The sequence below is a fragment of the Gopherus flavomarginatus genome, chromosome 8 (genome assembly GCF_025201925.1).
Source record: "Gopherus flavomarginatus isolate rGopFla2 chromosome 8, rGopFla2.mat.asm, whole genome shotgun sequence".
In the NCBI taxonomy this organism is placed as follows: Eukaryota; Metazoa; Chordata; order Testudines; family Testudinidae; genus Gopherus; species Gopherus flavomarginatus.
The window spans coordinates 54,609,323-54,635,051 of NC_066624.1; the positions used below are offsets into that span (position 1 = coordinate 54,609,323).

General features: G+C 50.7%; 1 protein-coding gene and 1 long non-coding RNA gene across 4 annotated transcripts in view; one reads left to right on the plus strand and one right to left on the minus strand.

Moving 5' to 3' along the window:
* The window catches only part of LOC127057093 (uncharacterized), a 256,427-nt gene that overhangs the window by 212,290 nt on the left and 18,408 nt on the right, over positions 1-25,729 (plus strand). The window lies entirely within an intron of this gene.
* PHKA1 (phosphorylase kinase regulatory subunit alpha 1) overlaps positions 876-25,729 on the minus strand; it is a 93,533-nt gene continuing 68,679 nt past the window's right edge. For 2 of the 3 annotated variants that reach the window (XM_050965364.1, XM_050965362.1), the window contains 14 exons: positions 23,708-23,802; positions 22,844-22,983; positions 21,925-22,081; positions 21,267-21,346; positions 20,788-20,866; positions 20,538-20,667; positions 18,098-18,199; positions 16,376-16,491; positions 14,020-14,058; positions 12,373-12,417; positions 11,383-11,553; positions 10,201-10,254; positions 7,716-7,916; positions 876-7,284 (listed from right to left, as the gene is read on the minus strand). In XM_050965364.1, the coding sequence (XP_050821321.1) occupies positions 7,111-7,284; positions 7,716-7,916; positions 10,201-10,254; positions 11,383-11,553; positions 12,373-12,417; positions 14,020-14,058; positions 16,376-16,491; positions 18,098-18,199; positions 20,538-20,667; positions 20,788-20,866; positions 21,267-21,346; positions 21,925-22,081; positions 22,844-22,983; positions 23,708-23,802 (1,583 nt within the window). In that variant the 3' untranslated portion in view covers positions 876-7,110. The remainder of the gene's footprint in view (positions 7,285-7,715; positions 7,917-10,200; positions 10,255-11,382; positions 11,554-12,372; positions 12,418-14,019; positions 14,059-16,375; positions 16,492-18,097; positions 18,200-20,537; positions 20,668-20,787; positions 20,867-21,266; positions 21,347-21,924; positions 22,082-22,843; positions 22,984-23,707; positions 23,803-25,729) is intronic. The other variant, XM_050965363.1, reaches the window with a different exon arrangement.

Below are 25,729 nucleotides of genomic sequence, written 5' to 3' on the forward strand. Positions count from 1 at the left end.
TTGGAAAGTTGGTACCTGTAGCTCCCAGCCCCGCAGTTGGTGCCTATACAAGGAGCTGTATATTAACTTCTGAAGAGTTGCACGTCTCTGGAGTCACAGGTTGGCCAGCCCTGATTTAGAATATGGAAAAGTACATTTTGAGCTCTCTTGCTCACACGAACAAGTTTGACAATGTGACTCAGTCTCCACAGAAAACCACCTCATTTTAAAAAAACCACCCACATGTGATTTTAAAACCAAGCTTGTGAATTTTGGGGCCTGACTCACTTTTAGATCTAGCTTGGCCTAATGATATTGTTACACAAACTATTGCTCGCTATTGTCCTGGGCTCCACCCTGCCAAGTACCTGTGGTCTCTTAGGGACTGACTTTTTGTCAGAGTAGCAGACAGCACCTGGCATAATGGGGTCCTGATCCTTGAGAAGTTCCAGGCCCCACCCCAATACAAACATTAGTAACAGGAGCCCAGCTGATGCATTAGGTATGCTGCTCTTACCCTAGCTAAGCTTGCCTGTGGCTTCAAGGGCCATGGTTAAGATACACATAAATATAGAGAGTAGGAGGCTCTACTGAGCCCGTTGGGGCTGGGATGGAGTTGTACAGCACCTAGCACAAAGAAGCCCCCATCAGACTTGCACCCTAGGCATTACAGTAATACACATAAACCACCCCCCACCACTCAAAAGCTGCAGACTCCCTTTGGTCCCAAGCTATTACCCTTGGCCAGAGCCGGTCACTCTACCTCAGCAGTAGACAATGCCAACCCCACCCCCAACTCAGACTATGAGCAGCACGCTAGGATGTTCAGTCACCTCTCCCCTGCACAGCTCATTCACAAACTACGCCGAGGGCTAGAAATGAAAACACAGGAATGCTGGAAATAGAGGCATTTTATTCTAGCTTTTCAGGCTTCAGCAGGTTTTGCCTTTTTTTGTTTTATTAGAAGAAAAGACTAATGTTTACATGCATCTCAGCCCTCATCCCCTGAAAACAAAAGCAAGATCTAGGAAATGGAGTTTGAAAATGTTACATGGTTAAGTGTGAGAGTGCAACTGTGTTACGATCAGTAAACCATCAAAATGGAGTGCAGCAAGCAGCCCTTACGCTGGAACACTATTTACCTACTCAACTGGGTGTTACTTGGCCTCAGCTGGGTCTACAAGGCTTTAGCACTTCATGACATCTATGGAGGTGCAGCTCAGCTCCTGCTCTCTGGGCAGAAACTCTCCAAAAGCAAATTTTAAGAGAAATCTCACAATAAAAATGCAGCTAAACAGAAGCCCCACAGCAGGACACCTGATTCCTGGACTCCAACTATGGTGGCCTTATTACCAGTGTGTGTTAGGTGTCAAGTACTTCAAACTCTGCCTTCAGCAGTGGCTGAGCAGCACTTTCCCCTTGCAAAGGGAGCACAAGCATCCTACATATGAACCATTTGAAATGGAGAGGCTCCCCCTTATATCTCCACTGTAACCTTTTATAGTAGGTAAAAATCTCTGGTATTAGAAGGAGCTGGTTTTTGACCATTGCAGGCTGCTCTGGGAGTGATCGGAGAATGTAAAGTGCATACACTGTCAACTACTCCCAACTTTGAAAGAACTTGATGTGCATGAATGAGAACCAGCCCCATCTATGGCATTCAACGTCATTCTTTGACAGACAATTAGAGAGCACCATTTAGTCTATGGGCTAAGTGTAACATACGCTTTTGCTTCCCTGTTTAGGGTTATTTTATTAGGTGAAGAGGGTGGGAGTGGAAGTGGTTTCTGGGCAGTGCAGATATCCTAGCCTCCCTTTCCATGGAGCTGTAGGGAACCCCTACAGCGCACACAGCACTAACACCCCTAGCCTCAGATGTTCTGACACTATTAAAAGATCAGATGGGGGAGTTCATTTGTGGCTGGGGGACTATGGGAGGAAAGAAGTTAAGATGGAAAAAAAAGAACTTTACCACCTAGGAGATTTTTCTAGTGTTGTTTCTGTGCAAGGAGGACAATCCGCCCAATGCCTCCAGAGGAGCATATACTTTGTTAAAGGCAAAGAAAATGAAGACATCAGCTACTGTACAGAAAAACCACTTCGCTCTACTGTCCCCAGTGCTGCCTTGGGAAGCCAGCAGAGAAATCCACAGACTGCAAGAGATGTTGGCTCATGCACTGACTTGCTTTATGTGGCACTGACCTACTTTGGAGGGTTCAGCCTGTTAGATTAGGAAAGATCTAGTGCAGATTCATACAATATTTGAAGCCTCCAAATAGCTCTGCAGCAGATACCATCACTAAGTGGTGAAATTCAAGAACTGGAGCAGCCAGCTGTCCAAGAGATGAACACACCCCACCCAGGTACTGGCGATGCAAGGGAGGACCAGTGCCACCATGGTCCACTGCTGCAGCGACTGGGAAGCAATTAATTTACTGCTGGTTTCACCTGGAGAGATGAAAGGGGATGGGATGGGATGGGATGCAGATCCCACACCAACCAAGAAGAGTTAGCTACAGCTGAGACCTAACAGCCCCACACGGTTAGCTACTGCTGAGACCTCTAACAACCCCGCAAGGTTACACCTGCAGGGGGACACACTTGGGGAGAACCTAAGACAGGCTAAGAGCTCATGTCAGGGTAAGCCCTTTCTCCTGGCAGATTCCAGACTGGGGAAGGTGAAGGCTGCTGAGAGCCAGGCAGGGGCTGGGCAGAAGTTGCTGGGTTTGTATTTCAGCTGGTGTTAGGTTTTGCTGAGGGGGTCCTGACTGAAGCCCAGAATCACTGCTCTGACAAATGAGAGCCTGAAGAAAAACCTGCGGGGCAGAAGATATTGTGTGCATTGCCATTATTCTATCAGATATGATTCGTTTGGGACACAGATACCCTGGAAAAGGTGGAACTATAGCATAGCCTGGCCAGAGGGCCACCGCCTCACTGCACCAGACTACTGAGGGCCAGAGGGGGGAGAGTGAGGCAGAGTCGCTGAAACGCCATGTCATGCATGCCACAAAGGGGTGTTCTAAGACAGTGCGTCTGCAATAGAACACAGAGCATGTTAGCACCTCAAATCAGCCTCTGAAATAGAGCCAGAGGGATCTGGCCCAGAATTTGGGAAGGCAAAGAAGAGTGGGGCTGGCACATCTGTTGGCAGCGACCCAGTGACAGCTGCAGATGGCTGTGCTACAACAGCAGCAATGGCACACGCAGGTGCTCCTCCTCCAACTCTGGACAACCAGCAGGCAGGACCATTTGCCACCCAACCAGTGGTGGCTCCAGGCACCAGCGCTCCAAGAATGTGCCTGGGGCAGCAAGCCGCAGGGGGAGCCCTGCCAGTCGCTGTGAGGGCAGCAGTCAGGCCACCTTTGGCCATTTGCCTGCGAGAGGTCCCCTGTGGATTCGGCAGCAAATCGGCAGTGGGTACGCCGAAGCTGCGGGACCGGTAGACCTCCCACAGGCAAGCCACCGAATCTGCAGGACTGGGGACCTCCCACAGGCGGGCTACCAAAGGCAGCCTACCTGCCATGCTTGGGGCAGCAAAAAAAACTAGAGCTGCCCCTGCACCCAACAGGCTAGGACTGACTCTAGCAGCATATCAGCTCAGGTTCCGGGGCCAGCCCTCCCTGGGGGAAAATCTCTGCCTCAAGTAGTAGCACAATGCTTGCAGGACCTCGTGTCCTGGTGGCTGTGCCTTGACCCGCTCAGTGGAAAAGTCATGGACCACATGGTCCTGCAGTAATTTCTATAACTTCTGCCCTAAGGGGTCTGAAGTGGGGTAAGATGGTTCTGGCCTGCATCAGTTGGTGACATGAGAGCAGGCCAAAGCCTAGAGTTGCCAACCTGCCAGCACTGTCCTGGAGTTGCCAGAAATTAGAGATTATGTCATGTGATGAAACTTCCAGAAATACATCCAATCAAAATTGGCCACCCTACCAAAGCTTGTTCTGAAGCCAAGAGGGCTACGCCTGAATGATGGGCCAGACTGGGAGTGTCCCAGCAAGGGAGACAGGTGGATGGAGGTGCCCCAATTGGGGAGTTGCCAGGAAACTGAGGAAGTTTTCTCCAGGGCACTCCAGATCTACCAGCCTTCCGGTCAGTCCCTCAGTCGAACAGAGCTCCTCTGGGGGCAGCCAAGGAAGTCAGTGCAGCAAGCCAGGATGCTTTAGGAGGGACTGTCCATTGATGGAGCACAGATACATGAATTACTTCAATGAAGTTTGTGGAGCAGGGCCCTTCCTGGATAAGGTTAAAAAGCTGTCAAAACACAGGGCTATCTAAGGGAGAGGAGTAGCAGTAGATGTCCTGGTGGGTTCAGGGTGTGGTCAAACGCTGGGCTGAGGAAATGTGGACCAACACCTGCCAATGCACATCTTGTGTACAGGAAGAAAAGGAGAAGGGAGTGTCCCACAACCGACTAGAGTTGGAGGTAAGGGGCCAGGGGTGGCATATGCAGGTTGGTGCAGCCAAGACTCTTCCTCAGCACGTGATCCTGGGGAGGGATTAGTGGGAATTCCCAATCCTGGTACAAAAGATGATGATATAAAGGGAAGGGAAGGGCTAGGTTGAACGAAGAGCTGCAGCCCAGGACTGCTGAGGCTGAGGAGGACTCAAAAGGTGTTAGAAACCCAGCTGGAGACTGCTGAAGGAGACTCATGGCTGCCGGTTGGTCACCTGCAGATTCTGCCTGGCCAGCTGAAAGCCTGTAAGTGAGAGCAGGTGGAAACAGGTACTGCCTGACAAGAAGTGATGGCCCAAGCGGCCAGACAAGAACCAGCCTTGGCAATGGCAGAGGAAGAACACTGGAAGTAGCAGCAGCAGCAGGTATAGAAGCAGGTTTCCCTCTGGGCTGAGATGAGCACAAGGGAGCAGAGCCCACACGAGAGGCTGAATAGCCTACAGCAGGGACTCGGACACTGCCTCAAATAAAACAGGGGAAGTGTGGGTGACTACCAACTCTCAGCAGCTTGCCGAGAGCTAGGTGAAAAGACTGAGGCCCTTACTGCAGAGGCACTGAATGGGACAGGGTGCAAGCATATAGTTGCAATGGCAGAGAACATGCAAAAGAAGCTGCTGGAATCAGAGCAGGCGCTGTGAAAGGGAGAACTGCTCTGGATGTTGGGAGTCCTTGGAGGGTAGGGACTGTCTGCTCCTGACGATGAGCGAGTGTAAGGAGGAACTGGACCACCTATGTGCCCAGGTCCTGCACCTCAGAGGTGGAAACCATCTGTACCATGCTGGACACAGCCTTGAGGAGGTGCATAAACCACATTCCACTATGAAGGGGCCCCACTTTGTTACACTTGCAGGGAGGCCAGGCTGGATGTCAGTGCCGTGGAGGAAGGGAAAACCAGGACAGGTTGTCTGGAGGCCCTCTCTGCAGGAGCTGGGCAGGAAGAGTATGGGGGGAAAGGGTCAGGACTGGAATTCATGCTTGTGGTGGGCCTTCGAAAGGGGGTAGAACTCCAGGGAGGCAGCCCTGGGGGGTGGGGGTCACTGTTGTGTAGAAGAGCGGAGCACTGGGGAGAACCTAAGCTGGCTACAAGCTCAAGCTGGGGCTGGGCACAACTTGCTGGGTTTGTATTTTGCTGAGGGATTCTGGGGGGAAGCTCAGAGTCACTGCTCTGGCAAACGAGTGAGACTGGAGAGAAGGCTGGGATGGAAGACTTGTTCATTGCCGGTATTCTGTCAGGTAGGATTTATTGGTGACACCGATACCCTGGAAGCAGAGGAGCAACAGAACAGCCTGGCCAGAGGGCCATGTCCCCACTGAAGTCCTGATGAGGAGAGAGAGGTGGAGTCACCAAAACACTACGTCAGGCACAAGGGGCACTCCAGGAGGGTGAGTTGACAATAGGCCTGATTGGCAGGAACACAGCACATCAAAGCCTGGCTGAACATGGTGTGAGATGGGGCTGGAGAGCCAGCCAAAGTGCCGAGAGTCAGCGTTCTCTTTCATGGCTCCCAGCAGACGGGGAGAGTGGTTCAGGGTCTCGATACACCCGCCTTCCAAAGTGACTCTGCCTGGTTTCTGAAAGCTTCACATCTCTGGGGGGCAGAGGAGCCGGGGGGTCCAGACACAAGCACCAAATTTTTTCCTTGCCAGTGGGTGCTCGCACCCCCGACCTGAATTCACTCCTGCTCCAAAGTCCCTGCCCTAACTCCACCCCTCCGTGCCCCTATTGGAGCCCTCTCCAAACCTCCTCTTTCCCAGGCTTGCCGCAAAACAGCTGTTTCATGGTGCAAGCGCTGGGAGGAACGGGGGAGAAGCAGGATGTGGCAGCGTGCTCAGGGGAGGAGGCGGAGGCGAGCTGGGGCAGGACGGGGAGCTGCCGGTGGTTGCAGAGCACCGACCAGTTTTTCCCTGTGGGTGCTCCAGCCCCAGAGCATCCATGGAGTCAGTGCCTATGGGTCCAGACTGCACTGTGGGAAGAAGCCCATGGGACTAATGGGCAGAGCACAGGGATTAGGTTTGCGTTGCTCAGCGAGTTAATGCCAGCAGGGTCTGCTCTGGGGCCAAGCTCCTACGACAACAGGGTAAGCTACTGTTCACTTTATAAAACCCTCCTTCAAAATTCAACACACATTTGGGGCTAGAGCAGCAAGAGCCTGTTCCCTCCATTGTGTGTTGGGTTTTGAAACCAGTGACATGAGACCTGCCTGAGCACCATAGCATGCATCTTCAGAGCCATCCCCCATTCACCACCTCACTGAGTGAAACCCACCCCAAGCTCGGACTTGTAACGCACATATAGACACCCCAGAGCTGAGCAGGGATCAAACCTCGGGACCCTCAGCTCAGGCCTCTCACTTGTGAACCCGGTCCTGGGTTCAGTGCCAGGGAAGAACTGGGATGGCTGTATGCAAACACAGCCATGGTTTAATCACACAAACATGCTCTCCTGAAACATCTCTTGGTATCAGCAGAGACACGCTCCCTGTGCTGAGAACAGCTATTGCAGCAGAGCTTTTTCCTCCAGGGTGAAGCTAGGAAATGGTAGGTTCCACCGCTGAATTCAACAAGTTGTCATGGCATGGAGACAGTCTACCAGCAAGCAGGCTTAACGCATGCCTTTGACTCCTAAAAGGTAACCCAAGGCAGTTTGTAAACTCCAGCTGCAAGCCCAAATGGGTCTATTGCATGGTGCAGCCACTGCTGGGGAGGAACTCCTCCACATATGTTGCCACTGCTCTGGAGAGGTAGGTCATGGTGCCAAACCTGCCACTAGGGGCGCTGTCATATAGCAGGGTACATATGCCTGTGGCAGGATCTTTCTCCAGCATGTTGTCATCTGCGCCCAGTGCTTTCTGTGTGGGTGAGGAGTGGGGAAAAGGAGAGAAGGGAGTTATCAGCCACCTGTGCACCCCCAAGTGCCACATCACTTCCACTCCACACTCACAGCCCGAGCCAATCCTGCCTACACTCCAGCAGCAGGCACCCCCAGCATCCCCATTTCCATTGCCCAAACCCTGCCACCACTGCCTCCTCTCCACCCTCATCACCTTCTCTAGAAATATGCCCTCGAGGTGACACACAAAATTGCTCTTAACCATCAGGGCTTGGGTCTCAAATGGACACTCAGTAGAAGCCTTTGACTGCACTGCTGCTGCAAGTTCTCTGTGCCATGACCCACACGTGCTAAGGAACATATGACATGCACGCTTGCCACCACAGCCCTGAACAGTCCAAGGCCAGGTTCGTCTCACTCCTTCCCTCTGGCAGAGGGCAGGTTCCGTACCTGTTCTTGACAGAATAAGTCATTTGCTATGTGCACAATCTTTTCCACTGCAATGATGCCCCCAATGCTGTGTATTTCCACATCTGCCAGCATGGTCAGGACAAGGATGGCTTCTACCAGGAGCTGCCTGTATTCTGGCTGCGGGACACGGTTCAAGACTGACTCCACATGGACTGAAAACTTGATCTCCCCAGGAGTCATCTGTGAGAACCAAAAGTCTATTAATACACATGCAGGTGTGTCCCAGGTTCCAGTGAACCCCACAACCCTCACAGTGCATGCCGAGCCCAGCACCCGCAATCTAGCGCTTTTTAGCATTTCATAGCAGGCAGCAAATCGCTCAGTATCCTTAGCCCCGTTGTGTAGGTGGATGAACAGAAGCACAGAGAGGGAAAGTGCCTTGCCAAGGGTTCCCCAGCAAGTCAGTGGGATGGAACCTAGGAGCCTGGATTCTAAGCGCCTCCCTCTATAAGGGACGTGCCGGTGCAGAGGTGACATGCTGACAGAGCAACTGGCTGACTGAGGCTGGTGGGACCCCTGAGTTCAGGAGCACTGAAGATCGTGCTTCATAGAATACTCCTGGGGGAATTCAATGCTACTGCGTGCATGCCATAGTAATGAGCCATGCATATTTTTAAATTTTTTGCACAGAAAAAGAGATTCTGACGAAATCTTGCTGCAGTTCTGCCTTTTGCCCACCAGAGGACACTGTGGCGATAGAACAAAGCAGCAGCTCCCAGCCAGCGAGGGAAAGAGAAAGCCTTCAGTACCCTTCAGGTCAGGTTAGGAGACAGGGGCTATGGGGAGACAGATACCATGAGGTGCTGGTGAAGGAGGAGCAGACAGACTCTTACGGGCCAGTGGTTGTGGACATACTGAGGCAGGGCTGAATAGCAGTGGAGGCACAGGGCTACAGGGGGGAGGAGGGTGCAGGGCCACATGGTGATGGGAGAGCGGGTGCAGTGCTACATAGGGACGGGGAGTCGCTGAGTGGGGTCACACAGACAAATGGTGACAGGTGGAGGGGGCACAGACACATGGGCACATAGGGACGGGTGGTGGTTGGGTAGAGGGGAGTGGGTGTCTGAGGGGCGGGTTGAGGTACATGTGGACAAGACGTGCAAGGATAGATAGGGGTGCAGGAACACATGGGGATGGAGTAGATGTGCCTGACTGAATGGGAAAGGCTAGGGGTCAGCCAGGGTCTGCATGGGGGAAGCTCCCTAACAATCCCTCCCCGCCCCCCATACTTTTGTTCCATACCTTTTCCCACCCATACCCTAGTTCACACCCAGGCTCCTTCCCAGCAATTTACTTCCCTCTCCCAGACTCCCACAGGCCTTTGCACTGCTTCTGAGGGGTGTGGGAAATACAGTTCTGTATTGTACTTTAAATGAATTATTACTCAGAATTCTGTATTAATATGGCTAGTAAGAAATTTATTTGTCAAAATATTCAGGAATTTTGTTGTTGTTGTTATCTATATTGTTAGAGACTTACTTGCTCACAGGTATTTCGAAATAAAATGACCAAAAATAATGGAAACCAGTGTGATTATATTGTGTTATTTTGACAAATAAAATATGCAGAATTGTGCAGAATTTTAAAATATTGTGAACAGAATTTTTAATTTTTTGGCACAGAATTCCCCCAGAAGTAACAGAGCAGCCAGCCGCAATGTGGGAGAAGCAGCCATCACAGACTGGTCTAGCTCATGACACGGCAAAGCCACTCAACGCTCTGCTCCATGCCTGAGAGCAGGCGCTTGACCAGTCTAGAGGCTCAGAACTGTTGGGAGTTGCTGGGCCTTCTCTCACCCACGTGGGGGAAAACAGCGGTCAAGACCCTGCTGCTCCACAGTCAAGAGGGGGAGGAAGCAGCGAACTACTGTTCCCCCTCCTGATTGGTGAGCATCAAACAAGTGGGTGGGAGATCATTTAGAGCCCCAGTGAGGGGATGGCGGGAGAGAAGGGAGAAAGGCTGATATTCTGGGAGAGCCAGGCCCTGTTTAGTCCTCCCTGGAGATGAAAGGAGATGGGCAGGGAGGGAGGATAAGAGGTGCATTATGCAAATACTTGCAGGGTGGGGAGGTAGCAACACCTACATTAGAGGTACCTGATGCTTCTCATTCTAACCATTCTCAATTGCTTTGCAAACTGACAAACAATTCTCCAGGCTGCCCTTTCCACGTGCATTCTCTGCCTGAGCCGCATTTATTTTGGGGGTTGGGAGGAAGAGGAGAACAATGGAGTTAGAACAAAGACAGTCTGGCTGTTTGAGAAAAAGGCTGGGGAAAGGTCAGCTGTGTTAGCAGTAAAATAATAATTCTAATGCTTGTGGTATGGGCAGCCTTAATTCTGGCACATCCTAACCTGAGTGCCTGAATTTGCAACCTTAACACTTTTGACATTATTTCTCACACAAACTTCCTCATGGATCTACCCTCATAAAGATCAGTTGATACTCCCATCCCCAAAGCTCTTACCTCTTTGGTTGTTGAGGCTGGAAGGACAAAGCCCTCCACAGAGAGGCCATGGCACTGCAGAATAAGACCAAGGGTTAGAGGTTGCAGCCCAGACAGGGCCCTGTTCATTAGCCTGGATCCCCCCCAGTGGAGTGTTTAAAACCCAGCAAACCAATAACTGCATTTTCCGTTCACCACGCAGAGTACGCAGCCTTGAGAAATGCAGTTAGCACCCAGATATGGTGGACACACACGGTAAAGTTCAGGATTTTTCTACATGGTAAGAGGACTTGAAACAACAATTGCAGTTGTAACTCACCCCCTAGCTATTTCAACTGAAGTCTGGACATGGGCACACACTGCAGTACAAGTGCCTTCATCAGTTTGGTTAAGCTGGATAAGTTCTCTCAAGAGACAGGCTTTTTACTGAAGGATGCAGCCCTTTTACTGAAAGCAAACGTCCAGCATAATGACAAAGGGGTGGATTGCAACAGTCCCTTTGCTTCCATTTACCACGTAGACAAGCCCCAAGTTTGGTGCCATATGTCTCACATCCGTGCCTAGCAGTATGACCGCACCTCTAGTTGGCAGGTTTGGTACCATGACCTACCACTCCAGACTGGCAGCTATATTTGTGCAGGAATTCCTCGCCAGCACCACCTGCACCAGGCAGTAAACCCATCTGGGCTTCTAGCTGCCGTTTACAAACAGCATAGGGGCAAATCTGGGCTGTCCTGGCTAATGCAGGGGGTCACATGTGCCCCTGCAGCCCCTGAACAAAAAAGAGAGTCACAAACTGCCTCCCTCTGCTAACATAGGGATGAAATGGGCCCTTTACATCTATGCAGCCCTGGAAACAGGATTTAGCTGCAAAGCCAGCCAACAGGTTGGGGCTCCCAGCAGTAATAAAAAGCACCTTACTTTATGGGGCCCAAACCTGTGCTCTTGTCATAGAGCTCCCAAGCAAACACTGAGAACCGGTACGGCTGGCAGCTATTGGAATAGGCCCTCAAAGGCAGGAATAGGGTAGTTGCTCAGCTGGCTAGAACGCATAACGATGAGGTTTGCGTGCTGCTGCTGGATCATCCCCATGACGTGAAAACACTGGCCCGGTGGATCCAGGTGCATGGATATGCACTCACATATACATGCATGCACACGTGGAAGAGACAGCTGAACAACGGCAACATGAGACCAGCTTACCTTCTGCAGGATTTTCCAGACCTTCTGATAGAAGCCCACCGGGACCCTGTTGAGTGCTCCGTCCAGCCGCCTTCTCCGCTGCCACTGGCCATGGCGGCCATCTCTGGAGACCTGATCTTCCAGCATTCTAGCGAAGGATCCGCCAGCAGGCAAGATGGAGCGTCCAGAACTCTGAGAACAAAAGAGAGTTACAGGAAACGCAACAGGACTAGGATGAAGCACTAGAGAGCGCACCCCCCTAGCTTGTGGAGCTCTAACTGCAGAGAAGCACTTGGCCTCTGTTTCCCCTGGGCTGTGATCTCAGCAGCTCTCAAGCTACACAAGAAGGATCAGGCCGGGCTAGTACTTGAAGGGGAGACTAAGGAACACAATTCAGAAGCGGACACTTCCTCTCCCAACCAGCATTAACCCAATGTCCTCATATGGGATAGGATATACAGAATGCTGTCTGATGAGACAAAGCCACTCATGGCCATTAGAGATCCCCTGGCAATCTCTGCCCAAATCAGGACATTAGTCCAGGGCCCTGGGGGACAATCCAGAGGGGGTTATTACATTCCACCTTTCTAGAGCCACAGAGTTGCATCTGGAGATGGAATTCTCCATTTCCACAGCTGTCCTTGCAGTTTTCAGGGTATCAAGCACCACCTTGCCTTTTGGCTCCACCATCAAGCCTGGGCTGGGGAGACTGACCAGACAGCACTACTTCCTCCTGGCCTGCTTCCTCAGGAGAGCTACATTAGGCCCGAGTGTCAGAGCCCGCCTTAAAAGAGTCTTCTCAAGTGGCTGTGTCCCTAGCTTGTGCTTAATGTGTCCTGTCCTAAATGGTTGTGTAGCTTTCCTAGCCACTGCTAACGGGCTGCTGTATTCCACTCCACAGGTGGCTGCATTCCACCCCAGGGTGAAGAGATCCCTGCCTCTAGCTAGCAAAATGCTCTGGGACCTGCGAGGACAAACACACCGCATGTGTAAACATAAGATGCACATTACCAGGGGAGATCCTGAATCCATCTCCAGAGACTGGAAGCCACAGGACTAAAGAAGAGAGAGAGAGAGAGAGAGAGAGAGAGAGACAGTCAAACCCTGATAGGGTGGAGCAGGCAGCAGAAGCATTAGCAGAAGCATGGGCAAAGCTTGGTGTCATTCATTCAGTGTCTATCTCAGGTGATTGAGGCTAGCCAGAGACTTTAGAGCCAGTTTAGGAAGTTGCACCACAGAGTTTCACATTAAACCAAAGCTGGAAGAGGGCAGGAGATTAAAGAGCCAGGTTGGTGCCTGGAGATGCTAATTAAACAGTTTAGTGTTTACAAGGTGACACACTGCACAGTGTGAAATCCAAGCAGCTGGGCTCCCCTTCCAGAATTACTGTGCCAGACTGGCTTTAGGACACAGTAGCGACAGGCTGGGCACTGTCAGCCCCTCAGTCTGGTTAGAATCTAGCAGGGAGGGGGTGGTCCTGGAGGTTTAGATCTACTCAGGCACAGAAGCTTAGAGTACCCCAACTAGAGGCCGTTTAAGGTGTGGCCTGGAGAGAGCCAGTAAGCTCATCACATCAGCACTGCAGTAGTAGCTAGCTTGTTCCAGACTGTCAGCCTGGGAGTGCGCAGGAGGCGGCAGTGGATTCAGAGGGAGCCATGTTTCTTACTGCTCTATCAGGCAGCTGGGGAGGAAGAGCAGAAGTTGACTTAGCTAGTGGGGTTATTTGACCATTTTCGGCACTGGACAGGAGTCCTGCAGTGTGATTAGGGACAGCAATACAGCTGTGCTGCATTCCACAGTGCAAGGCAGAATCTGGCTGGTGGGCACAGCATAGTTAGCTACAGGACATGCTGCCTGCTTAGCTTCACTGCAGGCTCCTGACCCAGTGTGTTCTAGTAGGTCAAACATCCGTGGTTATGCAGACAGGCCCAGTCTGTCCTATAGCATGGAATGAAGCACCATCATTTGGGTTCTGTTCTGTGTCTCCCCACCCCTTCTCCCACTGCGGGCTAGGCCTACATTGCTAAGACAGCTGGGTAAGACTAGTAGGCTTCTCTGGCACAAAGCTTTTCCCCTGGAATGGTCCTAGGAAAAGCTTTGAGAAGAAAAGCGGGTCAGAGGCCTGCTGAGTGTTCCTCAACGTTGATCCTCCAGAATTGCATACTATGGTACATCCAATTTTCCTATTCCTCTCCCAGCCCCACCAGAACCTGAGCACACTGACCTCTGGCCAGAGAACCACAGGAGTTCCCAGACTGGACTCCAGAATGGCAATGCTATTAGTCTGGGTTAGAGAGACCCAACACTGGATCCCATCTGCTCTTCACAGCTTCCCAGGCAACAAGTCACCGCCAGTCGAGAGCTCAGGGAACACAAGACACAGTCCACAATCCCACCCAAGAGCCTCTTGCTCACAGCACTGGACTGTAGCCTCTTGCTCACAGCACTGGACTGGTTAGTCCTTTCAAGTGACCCAATTGTAGCTCATGGTACCTCCAGGTGGAGAGCTGAGCCCCAAACCCTAAGCTGTCAGAGGGGAAGCCAGCTCGCTTGCTACAGTTTGACACAAGCCCGTTAGCTCATGCATGCTCAGAAGCTTTCTCGGTGCGCAAGGTTGCTGAGTAAGATAAGGCTTGAAGGGAACACTGATGGTTTCACCTTACTCTCCCTCAGAGACTGCCTACGTTTATCCAGTTGCTGAAAGATAAAAAGGAGATCACGATACAGACAGACAATGTGATTGGGGCAGCAATACAGCTGTGCTGCATTCCACAGCCCAAGGAAGAGTCTGGCTTGTGACCACAGTGCAGTTACATCTAGGACCCTTCACTCCGAGGCCTGCGTCTTTGTCTAAGGTACTTCTATGGCCCTACTCAGAACATCTCCATTGCTAACCACAGGGTACGGCTATATCCCCATTGTACACATGGGGAACTGAGTGATTTCCTCTGGCAGAGCAGGGAATGGAATCTGGGTGTCCTGTGGCTCAGTGCCCTAACCACTGGGCCATCCTTCCTCTTACAAGCCCAGCTTCACCACCAGTCCTCATGGCTTCTCCACTGACACTTAGAGCAGATTGTTGCATCAGAACAACTTGCATGTTGGCTGGTTTGATTTCTCTTAATCTAAGGCAGGGGTTCTCAAACTGGGGGTCAGGACACCTCAGTGGGTCATGAGGTTATTACATGGGGGGTCGTGAGCTGTCAGCCTCCACCCCAAACTCTGCTTTGCCTCCAGCATTTATAATGGTGTTAAATATATACAAAAGTGTTTTTAATGTATAAGGGGGGAGGGGGAGTGTCACACTCAGAGGATTGCTAGGTGAAAGCATTCACCAGTACAAAAGCCTGAGAACCCCTGATCTAAGGGTCTATCTACATGTGAAAGGCATCCAGGGGTTTGTATTGACAAGTTTATTTCAGTTTAACTTAAGTTTGTTCCCAGCCAGCTTAAGCTAAAGTGAAATCTACAAGCAGGTGTGTGGATGCACACACCAGTGCACTTAACATTGGTCCAGATTCACACCACGGGCTAATCTGGCTTTCCACACAAACAAGTCCTACAGAGTCACCGGGGAGCACGTGTTGGGTGCTGTCCCTCACCCTTTGTGGCAACCTGCTCATAGCAGGTTGCCAGGCTGCTGAGTTCAGAGTACACAGAAGACAGATGCACCACAGGTTTCACAGTGAAATATACCCTAGGACGCAGGATTCCTAGTTTTCTTTATACCTTGGATGTAATGCTGGAGCCAAGGACCCAGGGAGAGGCAGGGTTAAAGAGTAGCCCCGGAAATGTCCGTTCAGTGACTGTCACTGCAATCTCAAGGGACTCCTAAGCCTGGCTCAGCAGCCCACTAGCAAGTGTGCATGGGGAAGGTACAGGAGCGGGCCCGCAGAGAGTCAGATGGATGAGAAGAAACCCTGGGTAGTTCTCATCCCATTCAGCAGAGGGCAGTGGGGTGCACACATGCCTTGCTACAATACAGCTTCTCCACCTATGGAAGAAGTGGACAAACTATTGCCCATGTGATCCTCCTGCTCAGCCCCTGAGCTCCTGCCCCAGGAGGCAAGCCCCCACCCCCTCCCCTGCTGTTCCCCCTCCCCCACAGCCTCAGCTCACCCCGCCACCAGTGCAATGCTCTGAGTGGCGGGGCTGCAAGTTCCTGGGGCAGCGCAGCTGCAAAGGCAGGGCCTGACCCGGTGCTCTGTGCTGCGCAGTGGCGTGGCTGGCTCCAGCTGGGCAGCACAGCTGCCGGTCCTGGTGCTCTGGGCAGCACGGCTGTAGTGCTGCCAGTCACCAGTGCTCCAGGCAGCACGGTAAGGGGGCAGGGATAGCTCAGTGGTTTGAGCATTGGCCTGCTAAACCCAGGATTGTGAGTTTAATCCTTGAGGGGGCTATTTAGGGAACTAGGGTAAGAATCTGTCTGGAGATTGGTCCTACTTTGAGCAGGGGGTTGGACTAGGTGACCTCCTGAGGTCCCTTCCAACCCTGATATTCTATGATAGAGGGCAGGGGAGTTCAGGGTGGGGGTGTGGATGGGGTCAGGACAGTCAGAAGGCAGGGAACGGGGGGTTGAATGGGGGCAGGAGTCCCGGGGGCAGTCAGGAATGAGAGAAGGAGTTGGATGGGGTGGCAGGGGGCAGTCAGGGATTCCAGGGGCTTTCAGGGAACGGGGGGGTTGGATGGGGCAGGAGTTCAGCAGGGGTAAGAAGCAAGAGGGTGTTAGATGGGGCGGGGGCCATGCCGTGCCTGACTGACTGTTTGGGGAGGCACAGCCGGCCCTCCATACAATTTTGGAAACCCAATGCGGCCCTCAGGCCAAAAAGGTTTGCCTGCCCCTGACCTATGGCCTTCTGAAACACAAGCAAAATCAATATACCGATAAAATGCCCACAGCCCATCCCACAGGTATCCCCAATCAGTGTCCTCCAGCAGGCTCACACATAGCCCAACCCCGACCCCATCAACATCCCAGCCTCTCCCCAAACTCACTCTTCCACCCACCAACACACACCTGTTTGATCTCACTCTTTAGCTTCACTATCCCAGCTCGCTCTGTTTTAGTCGCTCCGACGGCACCAACCTCGCGGATGGAAATAGCAGGGGTTAGGGCTGAATCAACAGAACGCACTGCAAGAGAGGAGAGGGTCAGAATTCACTGCCAGGGCTCCGAGGACACAGACTCATCAACAGTCAGGGCACCTCGTGCTCCCAAGCCCTTCTTATAGCACCTTCTGTGAGCAGGACCCGAGGTGCCCCTGCTTTAACCTTCTTAGAAGCTCCCAACTACAGAAACTACTGCCACAGAAGGAGGAGTTTCTTTTATCACCAGAGGCTGTCCTGTCATCCCTGACTGATAGCCGCTCCACGCACGGGTAGGGCCTGTTTCACCACCAGAGGAGGGGTAGTTATTTTAATACTGAATTTTGGACTGGGCTCATACACACACGCCTGTATGTGTTTAGGCAGCCTGAACTGCAGTGGATCATGAGGATGAATGACCAGGGTGTCTCAAGATGCCACCAGCCACAGCACTGGTGTGTGAAGGACATTGCAGCCCAGAGTAAATAATGGGAAGATGCAGTGCCTGAGACAGAGAAATGGACACCTTTGAGTTGCTGGAAATGAGACTAAGGCCAGACCAGAGAGTGGTTATGGTTGTCATAAACAGATAAGTAAGAGTTAATAGAACAAAAGTGCTTCATATCTCTTTTGCCTAGGAAGGGTTAACAAGAACAGTGAGCCTGGCTGTCACCTGACCAGAGGACCAATCAGAGGACAGAATACTTTCAAATCTTGAGGGAGAGAAGTTTGTGTGTGTGCTGTTAGTTTTTGGTTGTTGTTCACTCTGGGGGCTCAGAGGGACTAGATGTGCAACCAGGTTTCTCTCCAATCTCTCCGATACAGGCTCTTATAAATTCAGAATAGTACGTACTAGGTAGATAAAGCGAGTTAGGCTTATGGTTGTTTTCTTTATTTGCAAATGTGTATTTGGCTGGGAGGAGTTCAAATTTATATTTTGCTGAAAGGATTTTAATTTGTACTTGAATACTTAGGCTGGGAGGGTATTCCCAGTGTCTATAGCTGAAAGACCCTGTACCTATTCCATTTTAAATTTACAAAAGATAATTTTTTCTGTTTTTCTCTCTTTAATTAAAAGTTTCTTGTTTAAGAATCTGATTGTTTTTTTATTCTGGTGTGAGACCCCAGGGGACGGGGTCTGGTTTCACCAGGGAATTGGTGGGGAGAAAGGAGGGAAGGGGGAGAGAAAGGTTAATTTCTCTCTATGTTAGGATTACTGTCTCTCTCAGGGAGAATCTGGGAGGGGAAGAGAGAAGGAGGGAGGAAGGTGCATTTTCCTCTCTGTTTTAAGATTCAAGGAGTTTGAATCACAGTGATCTTCCAGGGTCACCCAGGGAGGGGAAGCCTGGGAGAGGCAACGGTGAGGGAAAGGGTTTACTTTCCTTGTGTTAAGATCCAGAGGGTCTGGGTCTTGGGGGTCCCCGGGCAAGGTTTTGGGGGAACCAGAGTGTACCAGGCACTGGAATTCCTGGTTGGTGGCAGCGCTACAGGTTCTAAGCTGGTAATTGAGCTTACAGGAATTCATGCTGGTACCTCATCTGTTGGACGCTAAGGTTCAGAGTGGGGAATTATACCATGACAATGGTGCAGTTTCATCTCTAACCATTTTAGAGGCAGCCACTTCAAGATTTCAGCTTAAATCAGACAGACTCACCGCTCTTCTCCACTCCGAACTCCTTGCCAGAGAGGATGTGGTGTAGAAGACTCTTCATATCTGAAGGACTGAGGTTCATCAAGCTCTCGGTGGCTTCTTCAGCTAGAGATCAGAGATTAATTGGAAGAGAGACTGCCAACAAGGTCACCTCCTTTCCCTCCCAGGTTACAATCTACATCATTAGTGGAGAAGGGAGGATTCTTAGAGGAAGTTCTAGTATGGGAAGTTCCTGGCTCGAGGGGCACAAGTGAATCTAGGTATTTCCATACATTAGTTGCACACCAGGATTTATTAATCAAGCATTCGAGATCTCATCCTGCTCTGCCTCCCCAGAAGAGAACAGATATGGCTAAGTGATACTGTCAGCCTGATATCCAGTCGATTACAGACACAGGAGGGAAGAATGGTGCAGGTGCTATACTTCCCTCACAGCCCCTGGCCAAATTAAATCACTCCACTCCATCCACCCTCTCCCCCAATAACTGTGCAAAAAATCCACAAAACCATCCAGGAAACAGGGAAACTGACTATGCTGTGAAATGTGCACATGCTTAGAGAAACCTGTTCTTTTGGGATCAGTCTATCCAAGGTACTTATGTGGCCCCCATTACCTTTGAGCACCTCACAATTTTTATTGTATTTTCCTCACGACAAACCTGTGAAGTAGAGTATTTTCCCCATTCTACAGATGGGGAACTGAGACGCAGAAAGACTAATAGCATGTCTACACTACCGGGACTATAGCAGCATAGCTATGGCACCATAGCTATGTCGGCATAAACCCATAGCGTAGACGTAACCTACATAAGGGAAGGGTTTTTCCATGACTGTGGGACCACCACCTCCCCAAGTCGCTAGGTGGATGGAAGCATTCTTCTGTTGACCTAGCTGTGTCTCTGCTGGAGGTTAGGTTGGCATAGGTATGGAGTTCAGGGGGTTGGATTTTTTCACACCTCTGAATGATGTAGCTTTGTTAACCTAAAATTTAAGTGCAGACCTGGCCTAAGTGACTTGCCCAGGGTTACACAGAGTCTGTGGCACAGCAGGAATTGAACCCGGTTCTCTGAAGTTCCAAGCTACTGGCCTATGCTCTGGGCCAGTGGTACATGTACCTCTGGGGGTATGCAGAGTTCTTCCATGGGCTACATAAACTCATCTAGAGATTTGCCTAGTTTTACAACAGGTTACATAAAAAGCATTAGCGAAGTCAGTATAAACTAACATTTCATACAGACAATGACTTGTTTATACTGCTCTATATACTGTACGCTGAAATATAAGTACAAGATTTATATTCCAATTGACTGATTTTATAATTACATGGTAAAAAATGAGAACTTCAGAATTTTTTCAGTAACAGTGAGCTGTGACACTTGTATTTTTATGTTCGATTTTGTAAGCAAGTTAATTTTAAGTGAGGTGAAACTGGGGGTTACGCAAGACAAATCAGACTTCTGAAGGGGGTACAGTAGTCTGGAAAGGTTGAGAGCCACTGCTCTGTATCATCTCTCCACTCTGGTCTTAGATATTTCCTTGTTACACTTGCAGGGCCAATAGTTTCCCAATCCAAGTGTAACTTAGGCTGACTGTGTCCCTTCAAAGTGAGGAGCAGTTTGACACCACCCCAAAAAAATCAAACAAAGCTGTTCACACCCCAATCTCTCTCAGGATCCCAACAAGCTAGCCGAGTGCACAGTGAGGATTCGGACCTGTTTGAGCAGGTAGCCAAGTTTTCAAACAGAAAAGAAAACCCAAACGTAACGAAATGGCTGAGCTGGTGAGCAGGGACTTGCTATATTTTTAGTACTATCAAGCACTTAGTGAGCAGGGCCGGTTCTACCATTTTTGCCACCCAAGGCATGTGCTTCCTCCACTGGAGCCAGCCCTGTTAGTGAGTCTACTAGCTAGGCATCTCCCTTCAACATTTTCCCCAGTGGTTTTATTTTATTGGCCCCAACTACACAGCAAGTTTGACTGTATAACCCAGTAATGTGATTATACCAGTGATTCTCAACTGGAGCCCACGGCCTTTAGCACACAGCTGAACTAATTGGGCCATGGGCTCCAGTTGAGAACTACCGGTAGAACCACATTACTCAGACACAAGGTGCCCACATACATGTGCCCATGGAGATTCCCCTAGATATTCCAGAGGTCTTGCAATGAAAGCTTGAGGGACAGTTTCTTATCACAGTCCTTTCCTACCCAGGGAAGGTTTGGCTGGTGTGAGACACTGGGCTGGACACCTCACCCACCTTGTTCATTTCAGAAAAAAGGCAGCCACTCTGCTATTTGCCCAGTTGTGAGGCAACATGCAACAAAGCCTGGGCGTTCCATATACCATGGGCCCCCAGTCAGCACTTGCAGGCTAGGACTTAAGAGGGATGCTCCCACCCTTTGTCTGTCTTGACTATTTGGACACCGGACTCGGGCTGGGTACCTGAGCAGTGCAGGGAGTGTGCCAGCTCCGTTGCCATCACCTGGATGATGAGCCCAATACGAAGGCGGAACATCTCAGCGAAGAGGGTGGGCTGGGTACGCATGTACATGGCCAGGTAGACCATGATTTCCTGAACGGGAAAAGCAAGGAGACAGGTCACAAGGCAGCCGCCCAGTGGGACAGGCGCATCCTCTGGCCTGTGAGGGCATGGACAGGCTGCCTGAAAACTGGCTGGACTCAGCCCTGTCACCTGAGTCAGGATCGAGATGCTCATGTTCTTCTCACTGGCTTCGTCAATCAGGCGGGTGAGCTCCTCATACGGGACAGGGCTGAGGAGACAATGGGAATAGAGGGGAGATCCCAGTACACACAGACACAGGGCAGATATGATCTACAGCCCCTCAATGCAGGGCTAATGCCCCTTCGTCTGACTTTAGACAGCCCCCACATATTGCCCCACCTGCTTTGAGGTCACTATGTACAGCACAATGTGCACAACTAGTGAGGTTCAGGGGAGAGGGAGCTCATACAGATCCAGCCTGGGAGAGCAGTGGCCTCTTTCCTATGGGCAGGCAGAGGCGGAGCCTCAGAGGTGGGCGGAGCCTGGCAGCACTCATCTTCTGTTATGTTCCCCCTCCCCACCCCTGCAAAGTTGACCCCTGGATCAGGCTGACTAATGCAATGGTTTCTGCCCCTTTGGTACACTGAAGCAAAAGGCGCTGAACTCACGCAGAGATCGTCTTCTCCCGAGGCTCTGGAGGCAGCCCCACTGTCAAGTGCTTCTGATGAGACAAGAGGTCAGTGCAGGCCTAGACAGAGATATCACCACACACTTGGTTATGGATACTTAACAGCCACAGACCCACAGTGACCTTACAAGTGCACTCCCTCCCGCCCAGCGAGAGCTTCACGCACACCTCTAAGACACACAGTGTGGCTTTTGGACTATTTTCTAAAGTTCCATCTCCACTGCAGGGATTGTACTGGGCTCAGCTTGGTGTGAGATCCTCTGCCCCCAGACCAGGATTTTCTGCACAGTCTGCAAATCCAAACCACGATGGGCAAGGCTTTAAGCAGGGCCAAGCGCTCCCCATTTCAGCTGTCAGAGCCATGGACATTCAGGCCACATACTTTTAAGTGAGCACATAAATCAGTATGCCCCTGTGGCGTCTCAAAAATTTAAATGACCTTCATACTTTCCATAAAGTGGGAAAACAGCAACAAAGAGTCTGGCATTTCAGAGGCCACCTCTCAGATGGAAAGGTCTCTTACAAATAAGTTGTTTCTCAGAGGTAGTTGTGAAGTCACGCATTGATTTGCCCATTTGTTGCCTTGTCCCACCAGCCAGGCCAGGGATCAGAGCAAGGCCCCTGTGCCCAGTCCTCACCTCATCGAGAGCTTCCACCTTCTTTTTCAAGATCCCGGAGATGTAGCGGATCAGGGCCCACTGTTGGGTAGCCCCCACGTTGACATATAGCTCAGTGAGGAGGTCCTTGACTGTAGCACCAGGTTGGCCATCAATCTCCGTGTCCCAGTCAAGCCCCCTGTGTTCAAGGAGATGCCAGGTCACAGCAAAGACTATGTAAGCAAGATTATTTACCCAGCCGCCACAAACTCTACAGCAGCACCATTACAGAGTAACACATGACTGTTCAGAACGAACACTATGATAACATTCCAACTCCAAACTATTTACTCTGAGCTAGTAAATAGTATGCTCAGCAATGCACAGGGCTGAGGCAATGCAATGGAACTATCTGTTTGGAAGTACCAGCTCTTGAGAACTGTACCCAACTAATCCTTTTAGAGACAGCAAATTCTGAATCTCTTATTACATGCGCAGTAACCAGCACAAGGCCCAGATCTCATTAGAGGTGCTAACACAAAAGCACTGGACCAGGTGACCTAGGGAGGTTGTGGGACCCCTGTCATTGGAGGTTTCTAAGAACAGGTTTGACAAACCCCTTCAGGGATGGTCTAGGTTTATGTGGTCCTGCCTCGGTGCACGGCGCTGGACTAGATGACCTCTCAAGGTCCCTGTCAGCCCTACATTGCTATGATAATTTATCAAAGTGGCTAAAAGGCAAATCCATGCTAAGGGCATTTTTTTCAAACACTCACACCAGTCTCCCATCTGGCAAACATTTCCCAACCTAGTTATAAAGGCTGAAACACAGGGAGCTAGCCACCTTGCTTCTCCTGAGTGGGCTTCTCATTGGGGATGGTAACACTATGATCAGGAAGATAAAGCCAGGGGCAAAGCAATATAAAGGGCTTCCTGGGTAATGCAGGCTGGGGGCTCCTACTTGATGGTGTGGAGCATGTAAAGAAGGTCAGCCTGCTCCTGTAGGGTGGGGCACTCTCGCAGCTGATCCACCAGGGCCTTGCAGTCCACATTTCCAGCCTTGTCTTGAGGGAGGTTTACCATGGTGTGGAGTGAGCAAATCTGGAGGAGGAGAAGTCACTTAGGTTCTATGTTAGAGCTCTAGCTGGTGTCCCAACCCCTGCTCTAGAATCCCAGAGCACCCCACTTGGGGCAGATGACTTGGCCTTGGCTCTGCTCTTCCCTGGTTAATGCTGTCTCCAAAAACTGACCAGAGCCATGACACCAGCTCAGGTCTTGGCCATCTCCACTAAGCGTGACCCACCCCGCTGCTAGGGGCTGGGACAGCATTCTGCTGCAAGGACCCCAGCTCGGGGCTGGCTTATGAGCCAGGATGCTCTGCTAATAACTCCCCATCCAACCTATCCTCCTCTCTGTTGTATGCAGATTCCTGCCCCACACCCGCTCCACCTCCCCTTCACGTTACATGCCAGAGCAGCAGCACTTCCCTTCTTCCCCAGCAGGCCCTGCTCTTTCAAGGTTAGGGCTTCTACCCACTTGCTTGTCTGCTACAGTTTGCTCGCTTCCCGCTCTTGAGTTTCCTGCAGCCAGTGGGTCACAGGGCTGTGAAGAGCAGCTGGCTAACAGAACTATCCATGTCTCCAGCTGTTCCCAGGTGACACCCAGATCACATCCCCCCCATGGATTCTGCTGCTCCACCCCAGGGCAGCAGTATGTTTATGTCCCACCTGGCACACTGGATACAGTTAGGAGCCAGGCAGCTGACTCTCAAGCCAGAATGTGTTCAGCACCCCAAGTACCCACCCTACTCCCAGCTCAGGGTCACCTGGCTGTCCTGTTCAGGTGTGTGGGTGGAGCCCAGCAAGTGCACTGAAGGCTGGGAGGCCTGGAACAGCTTGGACGGGATGTACATGTTGACATCTGCAAGAAACCAACATTTGTCCTCGAAGGCTTTAGACTTCAGCACATTGCAATTTATCTAGAACAGTGTCTGGGGCCCTATCCTGCTCAGGAGAGTTTAAAATCCTTGTGAACTCATAGCCTCCAGTCAGTGCTGCTGCCTACTGTGCTTAAGGGACAAGCAGTCCTCTGGCCCCACCACAGGTGAATAGGACGGGGAGGGAAATTGATGGCTATTTAATAGCCCCTAATCTCTCAGGAATTTGTGTAGAGGCCGCAAGGCATCAGAACCCTAACTGACTAGCGCTTATACTTAGGCGCATATACTGCAGCCAAGATTAATTACATGGGTCTTCAAGTACTGCAGGATTTTATACACTAGTTAATTGCTTGATTAATCCAGCACAAGAGAACTACTTAATTTCACACACACTGGAAGCCTAGAGGGGATAGAGCAGAGAGGGCAGTGCTCTGCAGCCTTCCCTATAAGTAGCTCTTTGAAAGCCTGATGAGAGAGGGTCTTCCTGGGGCAGCTTTAACAAGGGGCTAGATCAGCAGAAGAGGGCAGGAGAAGAATGGCAGCTGGGGCACACTGGCTATGACACAGGGAGGTGTTACTCTGTGGGTTTTATTAACAGCTGTGCAGCCCTAGAATCAGGAACTCTAAGCCTGACTCTGACACCGACCTCTCTGCAGTCTTGAAGAAGTCACTTAACCGCTTGGCTTCCCCATCTGTAAAATGAGGGTAATACTTACCCACCTTACCTTTATGGGTTAATTTCTGTAGAGCACTAATAACGCTCTAGAGGCAGATTAGCTTTACCTGCTCACTGTAGTGTCACCAGCCTTGAGAAAGGAAGTGCAAATGAGCTCATCAGGACAGTCACGTTTCTTTCTAGATTTTTAACCCATTGTATTTAACAGTGAACACTGAACCTGGACAATGCCCAACGCCTCGCACACAGCACAGTTATTCTTTGGCCAGTTGCAACACTTGGGTTAACTCAAGAGCAGAGAGTCATGGCACTGCATGACTTGTAACCGCATTTTACTTTTCTCAGTGGTTACAGACCAACAGGATTCCAACAGTTAAACTGCTGCAGCAGCATCTTGGCAGCATGCTCTAGATCAGGGGTTCTCAAACTTCACTGCACCATGACCTCCTTCTGACAACAAAAATTACTACACGACCCAGGAGGGAGGACCAAAGTCTGAGCCCACCCGAGCCCCACCACCCTGGTTGGGGAGGCGGAACAAAGGAGAAGCCGCCCAAGAGCTTCAGCCCCAGACAGGGGGCCTGTAACCAGAGCCACCCCAGGATGAAGCCCTTGGGCTTCGGCCCCAGGCAGTGGTGCTTGGGCTTCGGCCCTAGGCCCCAGAAAGTTTAAGCCAGCCCTGGTAACCCCATTAAAATGGGGTCCCAACCCCCAGTTTGAGAACCACTGCTCTAGATGGTGCTCATGGACCAGTCCTCACCTGTTTATTCAGGACCCTCCTGCCATTCAGCCATATGGGAAGGGCACAGTGGCCCTAACTTCAGCTAGGATAAACTGATTTTTTGGTTGCCATGCCTAAAACATCTGAAAAATCTCTCTATATACAGGTATATATGTTTCAGGTCATACAAAATGTTTAATTTGACCTGCAACAAAAAATGTCCTTGTTTTTCCATTTTGTTTTCAGGAATTTTCCTTGTTTAAACAAAAAAAAACTAGCAAAATTTCTAAACAAAAGTTTAAACAAAAAAAAGGAAGTTTTCATTCCTTTTGTTTGAAAGTAGTCGCCAAATTCCACCCCAATTTGTGAGTAGTTTTGGTTGAGCCAAAACTGCATCTTGTGGCAAATAAATGATGCAGCCAAAGATTTTTGCCCAGCTCTATTTGTGGCACCTGGTTGCAACCCACAGACCGAGAACCCACATCAGACTTTACCTGCCCACCTAGGTATG